This window comes from Capsicum annuum, chromosome 3 (genome assembly GCF_002878395.1).
Source record: "Capsicum annuum cultivar UCD-10X-F1 chromosome 3, UCD10Xv1.1, whole genome shotgun sequence".
Taxonomy (NCBI): Eukaryota; Viridiplantae; Streptophyta; class Magnoliopsida; order Solanales; family Solanaceae; genus Capsicum; species Capsicum annuum.
The window spans coordinates 441,786-467,160 of NC_061113.1; the positions used below are offsets into that span (position 1 = coordinate 441,786).

Genomic DNA, 25,375 nt, shown 5'->3' on the forward strand with positions numbered 1-25,375 from the left:
TATGGTATTTGATATGATATATGACACGGTATTTATAAATGACATATCGAACTATCAAATACCATACTGAAGTATATAGTTAGATAAATAACTTCTCTCTATATATAATAAAATATTAACAAATATACTACTTAGTATTAGTATAAAAATATTTAGACATTGGAACTTTCATAACTCTATCTTGATTGTAATGTCTTTTTTGTGTAATTGACTAACAAAAGTAGTTATTTGTACTTCTTTTTGAATATTTCTACATGTGTAATGTGTATTTACGATATAATTGAGACGTGCTTTTGAAAAGTCGAAGTAATAATACTCTATTATACGAGTATATATTGTCAAAGCTGAACAAATTATAGGTACCGATTACCATACAGCAAAATATCGAAATCGAACATCAAAATACCGAACCACACCGAATAAATATGGTATGGTAATAAGAATATAATATAATGTTTTTAAAAACCGAATACCGAAATTACCATATCGAAGTTTCAAATACCGTACCGTACCATACCATGCCCACCCCTAGAAACGATGGTGATTATAGAACTTCTCAATCAATATACTTTTTTTTTTTTTTTTTGGTTTTTCATCCGGTGTTCGGTGCCCGCATTGGAGCCTCGACTAATTCGGATCGCGCGTTGCAGGGCCCATTAAGGTGGCAGCGCTCCGAATAGAGTTTTCTCAATCAATATACTTACTTAAATACAAACATATAATTTGCAATTACAAGTATGTTACATAAAAATATTAGTCAATATTTAGCTAGCTTATATCTAAGCTAGGAATATAACACAAATGAAAACTTACTATATACTATTTGCTTTGTGTAATCAAAATATATGCTTCAATATTCATTATAGATTGAAGACTTAAAAAGAGAAGCAAAATTATAGTTCATTATGAACATCATATTCTTCAATTTTCTTGTCATTTGAGTTTAGACATTCTGCTTCTGGATGAACATAACCAGCTATAACGCCCGTCGCGGAGTTGCAGTATACCTCAGCAGTGCCATCTCGAGCAACCAAGTTGACATTGTCCAGCGTAATGTCTCTGCAAGGCACGGTGTCACTACACGCGAATTTCATCGCCTTTTGGCTCTTCGATGTCCCAGTAACATTGCGATAGAGTACTTGACTTATTTCGACTGCAGATGTCTGTAGCGTGAAAAGAAACAAAACACATACTATGTCATACTTACATGTTATGTATCCCCTCTGTTCAGTTTCTTTGTCTGGTTTTAAAAAAGTAAAGAAGACTTCTGAAATCTTGTGGTCTTAAACTAAATATATGTCGAATGTATCAAAATGTGTAACACCCCAACGTAGGATAAGGAGTCCACATCGGCAAAACACAGGAAGAATGTTGGGTATATAAGTAAGGAAGTCTTACTCCCTAGTGACGTGTTTTAAAACCGTGAGGGTCTGGGTCCAGAGCAGTGGCGAATCTACACTCAAGTTAGGGGGTTCATCTGAACCCCCTTCGGCGGAAAATTATGCTATATATACATGGTTGAAATTATTTTTTATGTATATATATATTAGATATTGAACCCCCTCGATTAGTTTTTATATTCATTTATGAACCCCTTAATGAAAATCCTAGTTCCGGCACTGGTCCAGAGCGGACAATATCACTACTGGACGGGCTAAGGGGGGTCTCTCGGGGCCTTCATGGCTCGGGATGCCCGTCGCAACGGCTTGGGTCGTGACAAAATGCCCTCTAATCTTGTGGTGTTACACGTGTCATGTGTCAAGAGTTGCCAAACGGAGGGAGTACCGTTATCAACAACATAAGCACACAGAAGTTAACCTGAGAATTATGTAATGTATACTCCTTCTGTTTCTATTTGTTTTCAAGTTTTGAGTCTCACGGAGTTTAAGAAAGTAAAAAGGACTTTTGAATCTCGTGGAATGTATCAAAATATCCTTTAATCTTGTGGTTTTAAACATGTCACACGGAATGTTAAGAGTTACATATTCGCCAGAAAAGGAGAGTGACATTCTTCTTGGAACGGACTAAAAAGGAAGTAATACAAACAAACTGAAACAGACGGAATACCTGATTTTGGCAAGGTTTTTGTGAGTCGCAATAGAATTGATCGATGATGATTGGGTTCGAAACATCATCCATTTGAACATTTTGGAATCGGACTGTTCGGACATAGCCTGATCCTCCCTATGAACATTAAGGACTTCAACATGAGTCTCTTTCAAACTAAATGCAACATGAACAAGACAGTTAAGTCTTTTTTGAGTAGTTACCTGCCATGTTTTGATTCTGAGGCCATTTGAGGTACCTTTGATGAATGCTGTATCCAGTACAACTCTATTCACTATACCGATAGAATCGTCCTTACCAAGGCTCCCAATGCTAACAGAAATAGTATAGAGAACATAAGTTTGAATAATACTTCATCGAATTCTTTCAAAATTTCTCAGTATTGATAGACTTTTAGTAGAATCAACACGCGATTGTGTTTTCTTTAGACTATAGATGATTTGCTACCATGTGACCAGGAGGAGGTCACAGGTTCAAGCCTTGGAAACAACCTCCGGCAGAAATGCAAGGTAAGATTGCTTAAATTGCAGTCATGTGGCCAGAAGGTCACAGGTTCAAGCCTTGGAAACAGCCTCCGACAGAAATGCAAGGTAAAACTACTTAAATTGTTGTCATGTGGCCATGAGGTCACAGTTTCATGCCTTGAAAACAGTCTTCGATAGAAATACAAGATAAGGCTGCGTACAATGCACCCTTGTCGTGGGGTCCTTCCCCGAACCCTGCGCATTGCGGGAACTTTAGTGCACCGGGCTGCCCTTTATATATGAGTATTCTTAAACGAGATGGCCTAAAGGGAGATAGCTATGTGTTTCTCTTTAGAGCCTCTTCTCTTATCAGTTCATTCAGTCAGTTCCTTTTCGATTAACTACTTAGGATGAATCACACAGAAGGCGATCTTGAACGTGCTTTACTGAGATTATATTAAGTAGATGAATACACGAACACATGCATAATCGACTACCTGATTCCATGGCCAGGACCACAGTAGATTGACTTCATCTTGATATTGGAACTAGCATTGACAATTGATATACAATCATCACCTGCATAAATCACAAAAAAAGTTAACCATATTCATTTACTGGGATCACACAGGCTATGTTGCTCGTACTCTTCAAAAATGTTGTTGCACCCTGTCAGATCAACCAAAATGCACTACTTTCGGAGGATTCAAGTCGCATCTAACACGACATTTTTGAAGAGTTCGAGCAACATAGCATGAAGAGGAAGATTCACAAAAACCTGTCCCAATTTTGCAGTCTTGGAGTACAACATTTGTTGATTCACTTATATGGATTCCATCAGTATTAGGACTATCTCCTGGAGAAGAAACCTTAACACCATTTACGCGTACAGAGTCCGATCGCGATATTACAAAATGCATCTGTTGGCTATTTTGGAATGTAAGGCCCTTCACCCTTATACGTGAGCTTGAGTCTATGGTTAATGCCTGCAATTCCAAGTTAATTTTCTCATTATAGGCTGGCTAAGAGTAATAATAAAAGAAACAGTACTAAAAGACTACAGCAGTATTGTGCTTACTCTTGGTGCTGACTTGCAAGCCTGTTATCAACATACAAACAAAAATAAAACAAAGAAAAGACAGTTAGAACATCACCTAAAAATAGTTTTGTCGATCGACAGAGGCGGATCTAGGAGCTGGAGTTAGTGAATTCAGAATCTTGGCCTACGTCATCCCTTCTTGAAATTATATGTATATATATATATACATAGTCGAGCTTAAATCAATGAGTACTTCAGTTGAACATGCAGAACCAACCCTAGATTCGCCTCTATCAGTAATAAATTAAAAGAAAAATAGTTTTGTCTATCAGCAGAAGCGAATCTAGGAGCTAGAGTCATTGAATTCAGAATCTAGGCTTACGTCATCCCTTCTTAACATTATACGTATTTGTATATATATATATATATATATAGTCGAGCAGAAATCAATGAGTACTACAGTTGAACATGCAGAACCAATCCTAGATCCTCCTCTGTCGGTGATAAATTAAAAGAAAAATAGTTTTGTCTATCAGCAGAGGCGAATCTAGGAGCTAGAGTCATTGAATTCAGAATCGAGGTTTACGTCATCCCTTCTTAACATTATACGTATATACATACAACTAGTGGAGCAGAAATCGATGAGTACTTTAGTCGATCATGCAGAACCAGCCCTAGATTCACCTCTGTCAGTAATAAATTTAAAGAAAAATAGTTTTGTCTATCAACAGAAGCGAATCTAGGAGCTAGAGTCATTGAATTCAGAATCTAGGCCTACGTCATCCCTTCTTAACATTATACGTATATACATACACCTAGTGGAGCAGAAGTCGATGAGTACTTCAGTTGAACCAGCCCTAGATCCGCCTCTGTCGGTAATAAATTTTTAAAAAATAGTTTTGTTAGGTAGCATTTTATTATGTATGTTACATTGGACTTATTCTTTTTGCATGATGCTGCCCACCATTTACTGCCTGATCCATCAATAATTCCATTTCCTTGGAATGTAACTGCAGTCAAATTGGAAAACACAAGCCAAGCCTTTGGACTCTTTGGATCCCAATCCTCTGGATCACTTGGTGCTACAATGGTTCCATCAACCTGTTAACAAAATAAATTACTTTTTCAAATTTATAACAAAGATAATTTATAAGTGAGTAAAGCATCTAGTACACACTTGAATTATGATCAAATTTGTTGCGACACACTCCAATTTCACAAAGATTTTATTACTCCTGAACTAAATTTTAGCGTATTTTTATCGACCTTTTCAGCTGATGTGGCACCTTTTGTCTTATGTAATAAAGGTGGCACTTCAGTGCAAAAGGGTGACAAAAATATGCTAAAGTTGAGTTCAGGAGGGTAGTAGGACTCTGTGAAGTTGGGATGTGTGGTAACAACATTGGTCATAGTTCGAATCGACACTGGATACTTATCACTTTATAAGCAAGAACATCTGGTAAAATGTAAAAGCTATAGTAGGTAAATGCTGTCGTTTTTCTCATGTCAATATGATGAAAAAAATACTAGTCAAAGTTCACATAATTTAAATCTCAAGAAGAGGAAAAGATAGATAATTTGGGACGGAGAAAATAATAACTTTTGTTGCTTTACATACACAATAATAGCGGGAGTTCATTCCTAAAATCAATTCTTTACAGCTCAAGTTTGTCCAGCTGACCATCGCGTGAATACACGCACACCGAACGCGTAAGGATCTGAAGTGGTTCATCTGGAAATAATCTAGGAAGGTCAAAGACCCATGCAAAGTTGAGGCGTGCTACAAGAAATTTCGCTGAAGTTATTTACGACTCCTTTTCCTATTTATTTATTTATTTCTTATTAATGCTAATTAACACAGTTCTAGTCGTTTAACATGGCATATAAATGTAGTTTTGTGAGTTTAATTTTTTTTGGTTTCCAAAGTATCCCCACAGCCAGCAGTCGTAAGACTAATCCTTTGTTTTTCTGTCAGCGCACTAAGCGGTAGGAACTGACCACAGAGTTTGCTCCATTAGGCAGGGATCGAACCCCCGACCTCTATTGTTATAGTAAATAAAATTGAGTGATCACACGACAAATTAACCCGATACTAACCTGGATGGTCAATCCATTGGCACAAGGTCCATCAAACTTGGTTGCATTTATTAGATAAGTTCGTCCTGAAGGAACCATAAAAACTGATCTTCGAGTTGAACAAGCTTGTTTCCATGCGTCTTCAAATGCCTAAAAATTCCGACAGTTTGGAATTTAATTAAAGAAAATTTTGATATTTTGCATAATTATTGAAAATTTTAATTTTGGGTCTTGTCGAGATCCATAATTAGCTCCTGATGCATCCAACGAGGATACATAATACACAATTAATTTTTGATACATTTTTTTGAATTTCGGGTCTGTCGAGATACAAAATTAGATAGTTGTAATTACTTTGTAAAGATGGAAATTTGTGCAAAGATGATAAGTTAAGATGTATGTTTATGTTATTTTTTCTAATAATAATACTAATTTTAGAAATTGAAATAAGGGCACGACTTATATTGCTCGGATCCTAAAAAATACGTCTGAATCCTTCAAAAATGGAATATTTTTTAAAAAGATACACTATGAGTGCCGCGAAATTTTTGAGGGATCGGAGCAACATAGACCACAAATACATGATAGATATTAGAGTGTATATATATATATATATTGGCATTTGTACTACAAAAATTAGAAAATGAAGTGTTATATCAATTTGTAAGTATATTTAATCGTTAGATTATCTAGTTCGTAATAAATATTGACCAATCACATTTTTTAATTTCATGTATAATACTTCAGAAGATCCCAAAAAATGCTCAATTAGATTCTTATCATTGAACTCATTGTATTTACCTACTATTATTACAATTTTAGTAAATTTTTATGCATAAATTTATATTTTATGTCGAAAATACTAGAGTATGTGAATCCAATACCATAAATTAAACCACATGACTATAAATTATCGCTGATCAAAGCATATGCTACCTACTAAGGGTTGGCATGGTATGTATATGATATGGTATAGTATTTGAAGCTTCGGTATTTGGTTTTTAAAAATATTATATCATTATCATTATCATATCATATTAATTGGTATGGTTTGGTATTTTGATGTTCGATTTCGGTATTTTATGGTATGGTAATCGTCAACCATAATTTGTTCAACTTCGACAATATATACTGGTATAATAGAGTATTCTTACTTCGACTTATCAAAAGCGCGTCTCAATTATATCGTAATTACACATTACACATTAAAAAAAATTCAAACAAAAGTACAAACAACTCTTTTTGTTAGTCAATTACAAAAAAGGACATTACAATCATGATAGAGTAGTCAAAGTTTCAATGTCTTAACATTTTAATACTAATACTAAGTTGTATATTTGTTTTATATATATATATATATATATATATATGCAACTATATACTTCGGTATGGTATTCAGTATTTTGGTATGTCATTTATAAATATCGAATATCGTATCATATACCAAAAAAATTTAAAATGTATACCACATACCATATCAAATATCATAATACCAAAACCATTGTATCAAAAAATTCAGTTTGGTATAGTAATTTGGTGTATACTATACCATACCTATCCCTACTACCTACTATATATAACATGTTAAAAATTCTTTATATCGTCGATGAATAAAATAATATTAATTGATTACCTTAGTGTCATCTGTAGTTCCATCACCAGCTGCACCACATGTATCTACATTAACAAGATTTTTATTGCCTCTACCATTATTTCTCCATACATCAAATATTTCATCTTCATCTTCATTATAAACATCATCAAAATCATCGAACTCTGAAAAATATATTTCTTCAAGAATATTTTTGTCATCATCATATGCACTTCCAAGAGACTCCAATAGAAAAACAAGAAACAAAATGAAGATTATCTTTGTCTTAACCATTATGATATTTAGTATTATTTGTGTTTTTTTTTTGTATGAGTGTGTGTGTTTTTTTTTGTCTATGATTTTGGATAAATCAAGTGAAAACCATGGTATTAATATTTATATGAGGTGTATTTAGTGGTGAAAATTGGAGGATTTAGTGGAGGTATTATATTGCTTGGCTTGAAAGTTGATAAATGTTGTTGCAATTTTTCTACATATCCCTACTTTAAGTGTAAGATTAAACTCTCTCTTTCTTTTTTTTTTTTTTTGGATATCTTTGCTTTACTTCTCAGAATACATACATAATCCACTTTGGTATTCATTATTAGTAAAAGTGGTTAGTTCCCAAAAAAAATGTTTGAATGATTAGTCTTGAAAACAGTGGCGAAGCCATGATTTTTACGAAAGGAATTCACAAGTGAATATACTAACTAACCAAAGGGGATTCGACATCTATTATATATACATAAAAAATAATTTTAACCATGTATATATAATATAATTTTTCATCGAAGGGGGTCCCTATCCAAAGTGTAGCTTCGCCCCTGCTTGAAATTAAAGTTGACACGGTTCAAAGATCCATTTAATATCGAAAAGTTCTCTTATTATATACTGGTATATATTAAATTGTTTGGTTAGATTATATGTAGTAACGAAGACAAACATTCTCCTGGTTGCATAAGTAATGACCTGTATGAATGGTGTAACGACTCCCTTGTTTTTGAAATGGATCTAGCTAAATTAATTTTTTAGTGAAAATGTGAAATGCTAACGACTAGACGATAGATTTGATGCACGTTAACTATAGCTTCACAGTGATAACCTACGTGTAGGATAGGTGCGACTTGGGAGGTGATAGATTAATGGATTTAACTTAAACGTGAAGAGAAAGATATACGGTGTTTTTTCATGCAAAAATTAATATTTCATTACACTTCTTATAAATTATAATGCTATATATAAGTTTCATTTTGTTGCAAATTGAGTTTTCAACTTTCGGTTGCCTTTCTATTAAATATTGACTTTTAAACAGTGCACATAATAACTTAATTTTAAATAGTGTGCAAAAAAAAAAAAAAAAAAACTTCCTAGCAATGTTAACTTTGTTGCTATTGCATTTGATTTCCATACTTATTTTTTGATATGTATTCCTTGAATTGAGAATTTATTAAAAATACTCTGCTTTCATAAGGTGGAAATAATACGATTCCAGATGAGTAAACATTCTCTTGCAAAAATACAAATAAGATTGTGTATAACAGATTCTTGTGAGTCAACACTCCACACATAGCGATAGCTTTTGTGCACCGAATTATCCTTCAAAGTAGAGCATAGATTCTTGTGAGTCAACGCTCCACATGCAACGATAGCTTTTGTGCACCGAGTTGTCTTTTAGAGTAGAGGTACAAGGTTGATCTTGGAACCAAGTACCTTTTCCCTCTAAAAATTTAATGAAACATTAGATCAAATGTTTGAATACGATCGTTAAAAGACACATGACAACTTAATTTTCCCATAAATTTTAGTCATATAGCAATTGACTCATTAATTTAAAAACATCTTGATAAATAGTGAGTAAAAGTTCAGGAAAAGAAAAAATGCAAACACCTAATAGTAGGAAACTCGCAAAAACTTTTAAGTATGCTTTTGACCATTATCTTTTTAAAAAAAAATAAAAAATCCAACTAATTCCTTTAATTATCGCGTGAAGTGCCATTAGGCACATTTTTTTTAAAAGAGAGATATTACACCATGCACCGTGAAATACTAATCGTGGCGTGGTTTTATAAAGGCATAGTAATAAACATGTCCTTTTTAACTTTTAACTTGACCTCGATGGACAACTATGCCCTCCAACTTTAGACGTACACAAATACGCAGTTAAACTTGAATAGAAATAAATAGACACAAACATTCTACGTGGTATAGTACATGTCGGATATGAACCACCGCATAGGACAAATATCAACTGATTCAACTTTATATTTTTTCATATCTAATTGAACAGACCCAAAGTTGGCAGGCACAGATGCTATAGCTGAAACCAAGCTAGAGGACACGTTTCTATATCATGCCATTCACCAAAAAGTGGTACTTCCAAAGGTGTTTTGACCATTATCTCTTCAACAAATCAACTGATATTAGCTATCCAATCTTCTGGTATTAATAGCATGCTACTTTAATTACAGTACTCAAACTAAAAGCTAAATAACTAGGAGCAAACATATTGTATCTACTAGACAACACATTTCAACACACACATTTACATAATCATGTTTCACTGATATTCTGAATGTGAGAAATAAGATGAACAGAAGAGTATACTGAGAGTTGGAAACGAAGAACAATATCTTATGCTTGAATCATTTTCGATACACGTGGTTTTGTTTCCCAATGTGGGATACTAATACACACTAATCCTATATTACATCAATGTGTAATCAATCTACTTACAGAATCAACACTCTCAAATTGATGGATATTGGTGTGTGTGATATCCAGGAACATATGAATGATATTGTCTCCATGAGCAAATTCATCTTTCCTCTAACGTTCTTCGAGTCGCCATACAAACTGAAGAAGTTAACATTGTCAAATACAAGGTTTGGTTGGAGTTGGACAAATAAATCATGCACTTGAGGTCCAAAAGCTGAAACGAAATGCATTTGACAGAATGGGGATTTAGATCTTCAATTTCAAAGACAGTACAATTAAAGTGATATATGTAGTCTTCAAGAGATGATGTTAGAGAACATAATTAAGGCGATGAACTATACAAAAGCAATCTAAATGAGAAGCAAAGGATATGCATCAAGAATGCATACAAAAAGCAGAAGAAATATTGTTCCACAGATACTGAAGACAAGTTAAAAAAGACTCGAGATCTATAGGGTTTAGCAAAAGTGTTTCTTGAGCCAACGGTCTATCGGAAATAGTTTTCACTATGTTTCTCTCCAAGTGTTTCTCGAGTCAGGAGTCAGGAGTCCATCGGAAATAGTATTTCTACCTCCCACAAAAGTAGGAGTAAGCTCTATGAGCACCCACCCTCCACAAACCTGTAAAGAATGGAATCTTAGGCGTAACTCAAACACTCATGAGGGAATGATTGTCCAAATTCATAAAGAACACCAAATGCCCATCCCTTTTTCGATGTGGGGCTCTTAACACTTCCCTGCACATTAAGACGTCGTTAAGTGGAGCGTGAACATATAATATAGGGCCCAACATCAGGAACAAAGAATTGGGACAAACACGGCTCTAATATTATGTCAAGAAATGATCTTGAGCCTAACTCAACTCCAAAAGCCAGCTCATGAGGGGAGGATTATCTAAAGTCTACATAAGGAGACCAATTTTTGTTTTTGATAGCCGTGGTGTCTGGGTCAGCTTGCGCGCACCTCGACTAATTCCACGGGATACCTGCCACCTCCCAACAACAACAGGTATCAGGTAACTATGTGCAATCCCCCATGTTTTCAGCTCTATACCCTCGAAAATATAGACAATCGAGTAAGCTTTCCAACACTAGTCTCACCCTTATTCGAGGTCAGGGTAAAAAGTTATGGGCAAATTAGTGAAGTGCTGTCAAAGCTACCAGTGATAACGACCCTAATAACGACTCGTTCTCAGACATAATGAGTCGACAGAGGAAGTCGTTGATAGTGAAGAAACCAAATTTTGATCACTTGACGAGTCCAGGGTACAACTCATTGTGTGACATAATGAGTCGTTATGAGGGACTCGTCACAACAGAAGTTGCCAAAGATTTCAAGCCCTGACCACAATCACGACTCATTGTCAGTGTCACGAGTCGTTATGAAGACCCATTGTCATAACAGGGAAGGAGCCGGTCATGGACCCTCATGTCATGACTACAGGCCACGACTCGTGGCGAGACGTAACGAGTCGTAGCCTGAGTCATTATGACTGATACCAAAAAATTCTTGCGTGTTTAAAATAAAGGTTTTTCGGTTTTTTCTTCTCTTTAAACTCCCTATCCACAACTTAAATCATCAAATAGGCATAATTTGCCCTTTCTTAGTCAGTTACCAAACTATTCCACTCTTCACTCCCAAGAGATAAAGAGGTAGGGTTTCTTCCAAGAATTCACGTCCCAAGGCTCCAAATCCAAGCTTACACCAAGAAGTAAAGAAATTCAGGTATATGGGGATTGAGGATACTCTTTCATCCTTGTGCCCCAAAGTTAAATTTTTTATCGGATTTTAAATCAAGTGATTTACTAGTGTTGGATATCCATTTTCCTATGCTTTCAAATATTGATGTTTACTAAAAGGATAGCCCGGTGCGCTAAAGCTACCGCTATGTGCGGTGTCCGGGGAAGGGCCCACCATAAGGGTGTATGGTGTATAGTACGCAGCCTTACCCTGCATTTCTGCCAAAGGCTGTTTCCAAGGCTTGAACCCGTGATCTCCTGGTCACATGGCAGCAACTTTACCAGTTACTCCAAGGCTCCCCTTCTAATTGATGTTTACTCATGAATAGAATATTACTTTGCATATGAGTTCATGTTTACTTATGTTTTGAACCCATGAAAGTGATCTTGAGTATTGAGCTTGATATTTACCATGAGATAATGAATGATTTCAAGTTTTAAGTACAAGTTATGAAGTTACAAGACGTTTAAGCTTATATGTTCAAATTACAAGCATTACGATATGATTAAGGTTCAATTTTGATCTTATGATCTCAGATAAGACAGGAAATCCATAATTTTTCCTCATGAATACAGTTTTAAGTAAGAGAAGCACAGTTGATTTTCAATTTACAAACCCTAATGCTATTTTAAGGTGGATTTCATAAGTATGAGTATAGAAGTATATGATTTGGGAGTAGTATTTAACACCGAAAAGGGAATGTAGGTTTAGTTCATCCTATTTTCCAGAAACTACGTGCCCCCATAGGTTTAAGGGACCTCGCTTGAGAGTGCCTCCTTGCCCCACTTGAGAGTTAAGTATAGTGATCGCTTGAAGTTAAAGTTCTATTACGATGGAAAGGATAGAACAACCTTTCCCAACGTGGGTAAGACATTGGACTCCATGATAGCTCACATGGTTTATGTCGGGTAGAAGAATCTCCCACAAAGAAAGATAAGAGTAAAGATTTTAGAAACTAAGTGTAATGACTCACTAAGCTTACCAAATTATGCTTTATTGTTCATGTTTTATGTTATTTCAGCTTCCAGTTTTACCATAAACAAGGTGAGTCTATCTACCCTCAGCATGCATATTTTTTATTTTTTTTTGAGATTTCACATTAATCAAGTTTTACCTATGCATTCAACCCCATATACACTGTGGATTCCAGAAGTATTGACCCACATATATGTCTATGTGCTACATCGTTTCATAATGTAGGTTCTGGTGTTCGTCCCCACGATTAACCCCCGACACCATTTCCCACATCCAAACAGTTGGTGAGTCCTCATAGTTTGAGGGCCAAGTTTATGATGTTTTCAAATGTTCAGTACTGTTATGCTAGTTAATTAGTTTTCAGTCCGGGTCAGCTGGGGTCTGTCCTAGTGACTCTTCAATCATCAGAGTAAAGGCTTGCCAAGACTAGTTGAGCGGTGTTTCTTTTAGTACTCCAACGATTTGGAGATTTCTAATCTACAAAGTTTTAGTTGAGATTATGCATTTTGTTTGCTTTTGCTTAAAGTTTCGTTTATGTTTTGAGTTTATATTTATGAGAGTTCAGTGCCGAGTAGATATCATGGAATAGCTTGGGATTATTCGTAGTCTTAGGCACCGTGTGACATCCCGCGGGTATTCTCGGGGTGTTACAAACTTGGTATCAGAGCCTAAGGTTTTAAAGAGAACTAGGGAGTGACAAGCCGTGTTACGTAAAGTCTTGCTCATGAGTGTGAAGCGCCACACTTATGAGAAAGAGGCCACAAGACACATTAGGAAACATCCCTTCTTTTGTGATCTCTATCGTGCATGAAGTTATCTCCATCTACCCTAATTCGTGATTTGTGCTTTCAAGTGATAGAAAATGCCTCCTCGTCAAGTTCACATACGTAAAAATAGGGATCAGCCACCACCACCACGTACTGATTTTCGGGTTGCCTTCCAAGTTCTAGCTCAGGCTGTGAATGCGGAGCTATGAATGCAAACATTCAGGAAACCAGCCAGCAACCGTCCCACTCCATCAAAATGATTATTTAACTGCAGCCAGAATTCGGGACTGTATGAGGATGAACCCACCTGAATTCTTTGGGTCAAAGGTGGATCCTCAGTTCTTCATTGATATAAAGTGAAAAAGATTACACAGATTATGCATGTTACTGAAGCAGAAAGTGTGGAACTAGTGTCTTACCAATTGAAGGATGTTGGTTATGATTGAGTTACTATGTGGAAGGTTGGTATAGGTGAGAATGCGGCTCTTATGAGTTGGGATGTGTTTCAAACTACTTTTCTGGATAGGTTCTTTCCTCGTGAGATGAGGGAGACCAAGAAAAAGGAGTTCATGAACTTGAGGCAGGGCTCTATGTCAGTGAAGGAGTACTACCTTAAGTTTACCCAACTAGATAAGGATACCCCAGGGTTGTTACCGGACTCTAGAGCCCGCATGAGTAAGTTTGTCACTGGAGTGTCTGATTTGGTGGTCAAGAAGTGTAGGACTGCCATGTTGATCAGGGATATGGATATTGCTCGGTTGATGACTCATGCTCGGTAGATTGAGGCGAAGAAGTTAAAAAGGCGAGAGAGGCGAAACAAGAGGGCTAAGACTAGGAGTAGACAGTTTGAGTGCAGTCAGCAGAGATCAGCAGAGATCAGGAAGGGGAAATGGTTCTCAGTTACAGGGTTACCATCCAATGCCTCTGCACCCAGAAACCAAGCAAGGGTAGTGGGGCAGAGCTCCGAATTCGAGATCTCAGGGTAGTGTTGCCGAAAGGCCCACTTATCTGGCCTGCGCAAAGTGTGGTAGGACCATCCGGGCAAGTGTTTAATGGATAAAAAGGGTTGCTATGGTTGTGGTAAGACGACCCACATGAGTAAGGAATGTCCGTATGCAAATCAAGGAAGTAGAGATGTTCGTCCTCAGACTCTGTCCACAAATTCAGCAGCTCATCCTGACCGCTGGCCGCCCAGCTCCTCCGCAGGGTGCATCATCTAGCACCGATGGCGGTCAACATCAGAATTGATTTTATGCTTTACCATCTCGTCAGGAGCAAGAGAGCTCTCCCAAATGTTGCCGCTTGTATGCTACGTGCCTTTCACCTTAATATGTATGTGTTGTTAGACCCGAGATTAAACCCTTTTTTGAGACCCCGTTTGTTGCTGTAAATTTTGGAGTAAGCCATGAAAATCTTTCTCAACCCTTCTGAGTCTCTACCCTAGTGAGTGAGTCAGTTATTGCTAGACGATTTTATAGGAAGTGCCCTATTACCATCCTCCATAAGGTCACTTTAGCATATTTAATAGAGTTAGAGATGATAGATTTTGATGTTATTCTGGGAAAGAACTCGCTCCATTAATGTTATGCATCAATCAATTGTCGCACCCGTATGGTGAAGTTTCAGTTTTCTAATGAGTCGGTCCTTGAGCGAGAGGGTAGTTCAATATCTCCCAAAGGTCACTTTCTCTCTTATCTTAAAGCAGAAAGTTAATATCAAAAGGGTGTATCAGGGTAAAGGCTTGTCAAGACTAGTTGAGTGGTGTTTCTTTCAATTCTCCAAAGATTTGAAGATTTCTAAGCTGCAAAGTTTTAGTTGAGATTATGCATTTTGTATGGTTTCCCCTTAAAGTTTTGTTTATGTTTTGAGATTACATTTATAAGAGTCTAGTGCAAAGTAGATATCATGGGTTAGCTTGGGACTATTGGTAGTCTTAGGCACCGAGTGACGTCCTGGGATACTCTCGGGGCATTACACTATGTCCAAGGCTAGAACAGATGGAAAAGAAATCACCTAGTGTTTGCCTATTGGAAATTTCGGTTGATCTCAAGGTGCTTGATTCATTGAACCACTAGACCACACCCTTTAAGTGTCATATAAGAAGACTAATTGTCCATCCATTTCTCAATGTAGGAATCTTAACAAGACCCTACTTGTGAAACCAACCTGGGTATTATGATATTTTGTTTTACACCAAGTAAGATATATTACTAGTAAAGATTAAAAAGTGGAAAAGCAAGAAGTGTTAGGCACCTGAACTCAAACTAAGGTTCGTTGTGACTATTACCATAGGCCATTCATAATTTAAAAAGTGTAAAATCAGAGAACGCGTTAATGCCCGATAATAGTGATGCAGGTCTCCACTTAGTATGTTCCTTATGAGTTAAAAATCAATGGGGTCAAAACTATGTGACCAAAAAGTTGAGGTAATCGAGCGAAGTTGTGGCAAACAGAACAACATATCATGGTGGCTTGGGCCATTCATTTATCATGTTAAACATGGGTTAACATGAAATGTAAGGGCCAAAAACATTGAGGTAGCCTAGAGGAGTTGAGCCAAATCGGCCACCGACTATCAAGTATAACCATCGGCCAATCACTACCACACTAACCAACTCCATCATTAATATAATTAAATCCTATGCCGCCACCAATCCGGCTAATCCCTACTACTACCCACTTCTATTATTTCAACTAGCACCACTGACAACTACCATTAATTCCATTATAAACCACCAACACCAACACAATCAACTACTAACATCAATCAAACCCACCACTATCAATTGTCGTCATCGCGCTAGCCACTACATCACCAACCATCTCCACCATCACAACTATCACTACCACCATTATTAGCCATTAGCTCAACCATCTCCACTAGCAAACATATATATTTCAAGTTTTAATCAAATAATAATTTTATTTTATTAAACTCATAAGTTCTTTAATATTTAATTATTTTTTTATTAGAATTGCATTTTAGTATGTTTTAAAATAGAGTAAGTACATAATTACCCCACTGATGTTGGCCGAGATTTGCAAAAAGACACCTAAACTTTGAATTCGACCTATTACCCCACGATTCTTAATCCATTTCAAATACACCATTTTTCGCTGAATCTCATTCACAAAAAAGAGAGTGGATGCACGCACCAATTAGATGTTGCCACGTGTTAAATAATTTAATTTCATATTTTATTTATATTTTTTAATAAAGTTTTCCCTTTTAATTTATTTATCACCCCAGCCCCTCTCCCCCACCCCCACGCAACATCTCCCTCCCCCATTCCCCCCGCCCAGCAGGTTCCCCCCACCCCATCAGTTTCATATATTCTTCCCCCCACCCCATCAGTTTCATATATTCTTCTTACTCTTTGGATTTCAATGTTAGTTTTTGTGGTTTCCAATTTCATGTTTATTTTAATTTTGTATTGCTTCCTAATTTTGTACCATCAAAACTTCATTAAAATGGAGCTTTATAGTTCTTAAGATATATATTGGGTTTTATAAAATTGTTCAAAATGTAAGAAAAAAACTGAAATAAGAAGTTGAAAATTGAAGAAAGTAAACATGGTGTTGGTAAAAAGTGAGTAGAATTATGGTGATGATTGAGAGGATTGAAGAGAAAGAGAGTTATGGTGATGATGATGTTGTTGTTGTTGCTCTAATTGATGTTGTTATTGTTGTAAATGATGATGTTGTTGATGTAATTGATGTTTTTGTTAAGTTACGGTGATGAAGAAGAAGACAATGGGGAAGAAGACAATGGTGGGTAAGGGGTTGCGGGGTGGGGTGGGGTGGGGGTGGTGTATGAAATAAATTTTAAAAATAAATAAATATTGATTTAAAAAAAAAAGTCAAATTTGAGCCCTTTCAAGTGTCTATTGGTTCAAAATAGTGTATTTGTAACGGAATAAAGAAGAATCGTGGGGTAATAGGTCGAATTCAAAGATTAGGTGTCTTTAAAAATCTCGACCAACATCAAGGGGTAATTATGTATTTACTCTTTAAAATAAATAAATAAATAAATAAATAATGCATGTTTAGATGTCAAAATACAAACCATTCAAATGTGTATTCAGATTCAGATGTCTCAATCTTAATAAAAACAAATGCGGCTTAACCAATCCTCCCAAATCCCAATTATCTCGTGGTACAAAATGCAAGACGAAAAGTCTATAGCTTGATAATGGAATTCATGAAAACTATATAACCTTGAAGAACAAAATAATTGTGAAGGAGACAAACATGCATATTCTACCCAACAAAACACACAAATCATATAGATACAGATGCAATCACTTTCTGTCATGGCTTTAGTTCAACATGACTTGTATTGTACCATTCTTGGCCACCTAACACTTCCTTCGAAAAATCCTATATGAGATCAGCCTAAGACTATTGTCATAGTGAATCACTTTGGGTTCAGGTGCAACACCCATTGGCTATGAATATGGACATACATGTGAGAAACATAATGATCTAAAATCACGTCAAGGGGGCACAATAAACTGAGCTTAAATTTGAAACACTTCAAGAGCTTACCTCTCATTTTCTCATCTTCGATTATTATTCCAAATTTGCTCTTGATATATGTTCTTGGTGCATCTCTTGCTTTCGAGGGGAGGGGTGTGCAGGTCTAGAGGTCGGATATTTCATGATCTCAACTTTAAGATTCGTAGATGTGGATCTAGATATGGATACTTGTGCTAGGATTCGGCTAAAATAATTCAAATATTTAAAAATCGAATTAAAATACCTAAATTATGAGATATGATGTGGAAAATTGGAGAAATATTGATCAAGAAGAAAATCTAAAGAGATGAAAAGAAAGGCGGTAACATAAAATTTCTATATAGAAGGTATTCCATTTTCTTCGGTTTTACTTAGCTTTTATTTTGATTACTGAAATCATTAAATCTGTCAGGACTTTACATGTCGATTTTGGTCAAATTATCCAAAATTGATTGACTAGATCGGGTACAGACCCCACACTCACACCCATGTCGTGTCGACACGGGTGCGGCATCAAAAGTGGAGAGTTCATGTAACTTACTATTTGATTGCTTTGTTTGTGTTGTCCAATGTTATCACGTGCAAGCTACGCATGTCAACCGACTCAATTGGCACATCCCCACACCGATCGCAACATTTAAAAAGGTACTCAAGTTTTTGAAATTGAAGATTGGTAACGTTCTAAGATTTTAGGTTAGCCTTTCAATCCACAACACTTTGAGTTGGTTAAATCTCCCATCTTCGGATCCCAGTCTATTTGTGACTAGACCCGACAATTCTGTTCCTGAGACTACTGTAAGTTGGTTTATTAACGCTCCGTGGGATAGTCATAGGTACACAGTTGTCCGCGCAACTCGAAACTTACAATCAGACCTAGACAAAGAAATATTGATCGAGAATTGATGGGATGAGCACACAACTGGATAAACTACCATAGATTCTAACAACTTCACCTTCTAAAGTCATATGGATCAAAGTTTACGCTTCTACCAAGACAAGGGAGCGTTTTAGATCCTAAAAGATAATAGTCAGTTATTGCTAAGTTGAATTACCTCACAATGACTAGACCTAACATATCTTGTACCATGTAAGTTGATTTATAGACGATCCATGTGATAATCATCAAGATGCCTTCATCAGCATTCTTCAATACTTTCAGTCAACTGCAAGCAAAGGACTATTGTTCGAAGATCGAGGCAATACAAAGATCGTTCAACATGCAAACACTATTTCGACAACTTCAACCACGCGATAGACGTTCTACGTCTAGAGAGAGTTAAATAGGAGGTAATTTGGAGTCTTGAAAAAGCATGAAATCGAGAAAAATTGTTTAATCTAGTGCAAAAACAAAATATAGAACAGTGCCTAAGGCAACATGTAAGCTAGTTTGGATCAAAAATTGTTAAGAGATTTGAAATTTAGAGAAATCAATCAGGTGGAACTTGTGAGGGATAATCAAGTTGTCATTCATATATAGCATCAAATCTGAAGGACTGGACACATTGAATTGTAATGACCCTATAGGTCATTTTTCATATTTATGCTTATTTTCGCCGTTAGAGCTTCTCTCTAGCTGCCCCGAGTCATTTATGACTAGCTGGAACTGACAATACGGTTACCAGACAGTTCATTTGGTTTTTAAAAGTCATTTTCCTGTTTTGAAGTCTTCACTGGTTCCAAACGGTCACCGAGCGAAAACTTCAGTTAAACAACCTCAAATGCAAATTTTGACTGTTCCAGCAGCTCCAAAATATCGATTTTAGGCTAGGAGGACTCTTGATTCGAGTCCCGAGGCACCCGGGCTCATTTTGACCTATTGGTCGAAGAGTTAAGAAATTGAAAATTGGGTGTGGGACCCACATTTCATCTAAACGACCTCATATGAAAATGTCGACTGCGCCATTGAGTTCGGAACGTCGAATTTGGTATGGTTACATAATTCGTTGCGTATATGGGATTTTGGATGAATCCCTAGTGGTTGGCGGAGACTTGAAAAATTCCAAGTCTTAGTTGTGATTTGGTGCACCTGCGATCACAGCCTTTGGATCGTGATCACGATCTGGAAACACCACCAAGTGCCGTGAACGTGACTCCTTTGGTAATCGACCAAAACCCCAATCGTGAAGGTAAATGTCGCAATCGCGACTTCTGAGTCTGATGACCTGTATCGCAATAACAATGGTCGATTCGCGATGGCAACTCCCGAGAACCTGGTATGGGTATAAATACCCCCATTTTTACCCGACTTTGCCATTCTTCACTCATTTTCTTGAGAGTTAAACCCCAAATAGTGAGATAACTAGGGATTGAAGCTTGTGGGTGATTTGGGAAGCTTGATTAATGATTATTTCTCGATTTCCCTTTAGATTTGAGGTAAGATTCCTTTAATTTCATGATAGATTTTCCCATTTCTTGTTCAAAAATTCCAAAACCTTGAGGGCTTGATTCTAACCCCAAATTAGCTCGAATTTCACCCATTCTTGAGAGTAATGATTCCTTGAGCATGTGGGAACGTTAGGTCGGTGTCGGAAACATGATTTTTCCGTAAGTGGAACCTATATGAATTTTTTTGTGATTTTTGGACCCAAAGCACAATAGTGCAATATGGGTATCATCATTCTTGTATTGATGAGTAAAATGTGATTTTGATAGCTTAGCATCTAGCGGAAACTTCTCGAAAGGGAAAGCGTTGATTATCGAATCGTTGAGCTTTCTTCAACGTCCAGGTAGGTTAGGTTTTACCCCTTGTTAGATTAAGTTAGTTCATAGTATGTTTATAATATTGTGTTAGATTTAGGATGGGCTTTACGTGTTGGTGTGATAAATTGAAATACTTGGGATTAGTTGGATCATTGGCATGATTAGCCTAGCTATTCCTATCTTATGTGCAATTGACCTTGCAGGCTCTAGTTAGGATGGAATTACCTTAGTTACTCGATAAATGAAGAGATTTCTTTAGGCGCCATCATGACACATAAGTCGAATCGTGACAAATTGAATTGACTATCACTTCGTCAGAGAGAAGATATTCTCAGGAGATGTTACAAAGTTGGTGAAATCAAATGATCAGCTTGCATATATTTTCACCAAGTTTTCCATTGATTCTCGTATTAGTTACATCTGTAATAAGCGCAGTACATATGACTTAAATACACCAATTTGAGGGCGGGCAGGTGTTGTATACTGATGTATAGACCATCCACAAGATAAGAATTATTATGTATTCTAGAGTTTAACTATAAATAGGCCTTGTTGTAATTACATAGACAAACATGCTCATAATATTTTTCTTTCAGCACTAGTTGCAAAGTAATCTACTCCAATTGAGCCAAGAAGCACAACAACATTCAACAAGAGAAGGTGACATCATGTTTAATGCGATAGGCATGATATATTGAAAAGTCGCAAACTATACCATGCATGTAGATGTGTGACTACTCCAACAAAAATGCAACTTCGCAGCATATAGAAAACAAAAGAAGGAACAAATCAATGTGCATCAAGCAAATTTTCACCAAATTTTAATGCCATATAGAAAACAAGAGAAGGAACAAATCAAGTGAATGCATGAAAAAATTGTCTTACATTGCAATCTCCTACTTTTTCATGTATTTAGTACGTTAATTTTGAATCTATTAGAATATGAGTAGGAATAGTATAACATATGGAATCCTATTTGATATTTAGAAAAGATTAGAATGTAGTGTCTATAAATAGGGTCTCAGAGTGATAATGTACGTGCAACAATTCAATAATATTCTTCACCTACATTTCTCACAGCGGGTGGCTATAACCCATATATGTCGCTCATCTGGCCAATGATCATGTTGACAAAAAATTAGGTCATCGTGCTTTTTTTCGATGACTACTTTCTCATATCTTTGGATAGCATCGTGCATCTTTTCAGAATGCTTTCTCATATCTGAGTTGCATAGCACCGTGCGTCTTTCCGGTGACTTCTCAGATCTAATTTGCGTAGTTCTGTACGTCTTTTCGGTGACTCCTCAGATCTGATTTATGCAATCATTCCGACCCGACCAATATTATTTTCTTTTTCAGTTGGCTCATGTCGTTGGATTTTAATCGTGCTATCATCTGACCCTACCCATATAATTTTCCCAGATTGTGACCACTTTTCAGCTAATAAATCTTATAATCCAGTGCATGAGCATGTTTCGACCCATTTTTCGATGACTTTCTTGTTCATGATCTACTCATCTCTTGATTTCGAGATCACTCATATATTTTATACCAGTTTCCAGCAACTTTTCAATAGCTAATAGACTCTCCGGCAATGTTTACTACTTTTTCGACCACTTTTTTGTTCCTTTTCAACTGAAGTCTCCCAAGCGTCTAAAGCAGTCCTTATCAATTCTCTTGCAGATATCTTCGCCAAGTTCCTTACTGAACCTCGTATTAATTACATCTAATAAACTTGGTACATACCTTTATATGCACCAACTTGAGGGGGAGTGTGTTAAAATATAAATATAAATAGCATATAGAATACTACTTGAAAAAGGATTAGAATGTAGTATCATATGTGTAAAGATTTAAAATGTAGTGTCTATATATAGGTCTTAGGGGTCGTTTGGTGTGACGAGCTAAAGCGAATAATCCCGGGATAAAATAATAATCACGGGATAAAAAATTTTAATGCATATTTGGTTGGCAATATTCGGGATAACTTATCCCGGGACTAATAAATAGTACCAAGATAAGTTATCCACTCAATTGGTGGGATAACAATCCCACCATAATTTATCCTTAAATACCCTCAAACCCTATGATTTTCATTTCACACACATATATTTTATTTATGAATACATTATACGTTAAACTTATTTGAATAATTATTATGTTTATTTATATATTTTAATTTCTCTAAAAAATAATAAAAATTTCGACTCCGTTGTTGAATTACATATTTTAAATTAAATAATTTTTTATTCACTTGAAAATTGATATTGTATAAATCAATTAAAATGAATTTTAATATTCTTTATTATATGAGTGATATGTGTTTAAATGAAGTGACATAAACAACAAATCATCTTTTACTTTAACAAACTTAAGTTGGAAGTTTTTATTTCAAACTAAATAAGATGTAGTAGGATTTTTTTCTAAACACAAGGCATAATCATAGGAAGACACACGCAAAAAAATTAAAGCTAAATAAGATATAAGTTTTATTTTTACATACGATATAATAATGAAAATGCACACAAAAAAAAAAATTAAGCTAAATAAGATGAAAAATTTATTTTTAGAATAAATATTTAAAGCTTGAAGAAATATATAGAAAAGAAGTTAATAAGATGGAGGGTATTTTGACAAGCAATTAATTTATTCCAAGAAACTATACCATGCATATTACTCTGAATATGACAAACCAAACACTCAATAAAAAATAAACCCAACATAACTACAACAACAACAACAACAAACCCAGCATAACTAATTTCAGTATAACTTATCTCATCATAACTTATCCCAGCATAACTAATCTTAGCATAACTACATTCCCAACCAAACGACCCCTTAGTGTAATAACATAATTAAATCTTACAACAATATTCTTCACCTATATTTCTCACAAAACCTATTGCTCAACTAGGAATATTTAATTTAACCTTATCATCATAGATTTATATGCGAGTAAAAATACAAAAAGCTCCCAATGTTGTTATTATTTTATCTAAATTTAACCTATTTCTCACTTTTATTTTTATTTGATATGATGATGACATGAGTGGAGCTTAAATGGAAAAATATAGCTGATGAAGATTACTACAGCCATCTCCAACTTTTTTCCGACAGGCTTAATAATTGTAGTGATTAAATAAGCTACTTAGACACACTTTTCAATACTACATGCATGTCTAATCGATTTACACAAATTTGTGATAATTCACCTGAGTATATGAACAGATTTGAGACACCCATGCTAGAGTCATTTGGTTCAGATTCACCTTGTGGCTTAAATCATGGATGTTCTTGAGGCTGCATCAGGAGTTTGATCCTAATCAGAACAAAGAAAAAGATAGAAATATGCGAAGAGAGCAAATTAAAACCCAAGTTAAAATTTAAATAACAAAGAATGCAGCTATTAAAAATTGTTGTGAATAATAACCATGGGGATTTTGGATCCTAGGTGGTCAATAATCCAATCAAAACCTACTTTATTCAGTAACTAATACATCTTTAGGTGACTTCAGAAGTGACCCGGAAAATCAAATTACTTTAGCAAATTGGGCTTTGGGAGAAAATAAAATTGCACACATGGAAATATTGACCATAGTTGAACATAATAGAGAAGTCATAAAAGGGAACATGCTCATAAATACATTACTTCTGCCATTTCAAATTGAATTTAGTTGAGATCTTGTAGAGCATGCTATTAGATTAAATGAAGAATAACATCAACAACAACATAGACAGTGTATTCCCACAAAGTGGGGTGGGGTCTGGAGAGGGTAAAAAGTGCACGCAATCCATACCACTATCTCAGATAAAGTAGAGACTGTTTTCGGTAGATCCCCGTCTCAGGACAGATAACAAATACAATAAACAAAAAACATAAAAGCAAACAACAAGGGATATCACACCGCTAGATAGTAAAGGAAACAAGACACCCACAAAGTAATATTATAAACTAGCTATACGAAATCGTAGACATCACCAAACAACATGAACAAGAGGCTACAAGACCCTGCAGGCACAGATACAAACAGAACACTCTTTCCTACTATTACGAACATACTCCTGCCTACTAACCCTTTACCCTAATCAGCGTCTTCCACATCTTCCTATCAAGGGTCATGTCTACCTAATCACCTCCCTCCAATATTTCTTCGACCTACCTCTACCCCGCGTAAAGCTATCTATAGTCAGCCTCTCATACCTCTGAACTGGAGCATCTGTCCCTCCTCATCACATGTCCGAACCAACGCAACCTCACTTCTCGCATCTTGTCTTCCACCGAAGTCACTCCCACCTCCCGAATAGACTCATTTCTAACTCTATCCCTCCTGTAAGTCCACACATCCATCGCAACATCCTCATCTCCGCTACCTTCAACTTTTGGATATGGAAGTTCTTAACTGACCAACACTCCGCTCCATACAACATAGCCGGTCGGATAGCATAGCCACTCTGTAAAACTTACCTTTAAGCTTAGGAAGCACCTTCTTATACACAAGACTCCTGAGGCGAGCCTTCATTTCAACCATGGTAGGTCCTGAAGAGCGGAATAGTACACCAAGCAAAGAATTTAATGTTCATATTATCTGCCAAACTAATGAATGAAAACAGAAGCATAAAGTTTGATGGGGAGTTGAAATAAAGATAAAATTGTCGGCAACATCAACAGTCTAGATAAAACAAATGTTCTGAAACTCGGGTGGAAAATTCAATAAGATTTT

At 36.0% G+C, this 25,375-nt stretch overlaps 2 protein-coding genes across 11 annotated transcripts in view; both read right to left on the reverse strand.

Annotated features, from left to right (window-relative positions):
- Window positions 1-740: 740 nt before the first annotated feature.
- On the reverse strand, window positions 741-7,680 carry LOC107866544 (probable polygalacturonase At1g80170). Its single transcript, XM_016712580.2, has 9 exons — window positions 7,280-7,680; window positions 5,668-5,796; window positions 4,501-4,671; window positions 3,610-3,630; window positions 3,310-3,517; window positions 3,029-3,110; window positions 2,271-2,379; window positions 2,068-2,184; window positions 741-1,163 (listed from the first exon to the last, which is right to left on the reverse strand). Exons 1-9 carry the CDS (start codon window positions 7,529-7,531, stop codon window positions 894-896), a joined length of 1,359 nt encoding a protein of 452 aa, XP_016568066.1. The 5' UTR covers window positions 7,532-7,680; the 3' UTR covers window positions 741-893.
- Window positions 7,681-9,746: 2,066 nt separating this feature from the next.
- The window catches only part of LOC107864429 (histone-lysine N-methyltransferase ATX2-like), a 50,448-nt gene continuing 34,819 nt past the window's right edge, over window positions 9,747-25,375 (reverse strand). For 3 of the 10 annotated variants that reach the window (XM_047408837.1, XM_016710786.2, XM_047408840.1), the window contains 2 exons: window positions 23,867-23,973; window positions 9,747-10,166 (listed from right to left, as the gene is read on the reverse strand). The gene's annotated coding sequence lies outside the window, so the exon portion shown is untranslated. The remainder of the gene's footprint in view (window positions 10,167-23,866; window positions 23,974-25,375) is intronic. The other 7 variants (XM_047408835.1, XM_047408834.1, XM_047408833.1 and 4 more) reach the window with 4 other exon arrangements.

What these genes read in the sequence shown, in the direction of transcription:
- LOC107866544 (XM_016712580.2), bottom strand. Translation starts at nt 7,531, where the DNA reads ATGGTTAAGACAAAGATAATCTTCATTTTGTTTCTTGTTTTTCTATTG. An exon ending in GAACTACAGATGACACTAAG is followed by an intron (nt 5,797 to 7,279) that starts GTAATCAATTAA and finishes CGGAATTTTTAG; the next exon opens with GCATTTGAAGACGCATGGAA. An exon ending in AAAAACCTTGCCAAAATCAG is followed by an intron (nt 1,164 to 2,067) that starts GTATTCCGTCTG and finishes TTCACGCTACAG; the next exon opens with ACATCTGCAGTCGAAATAAG.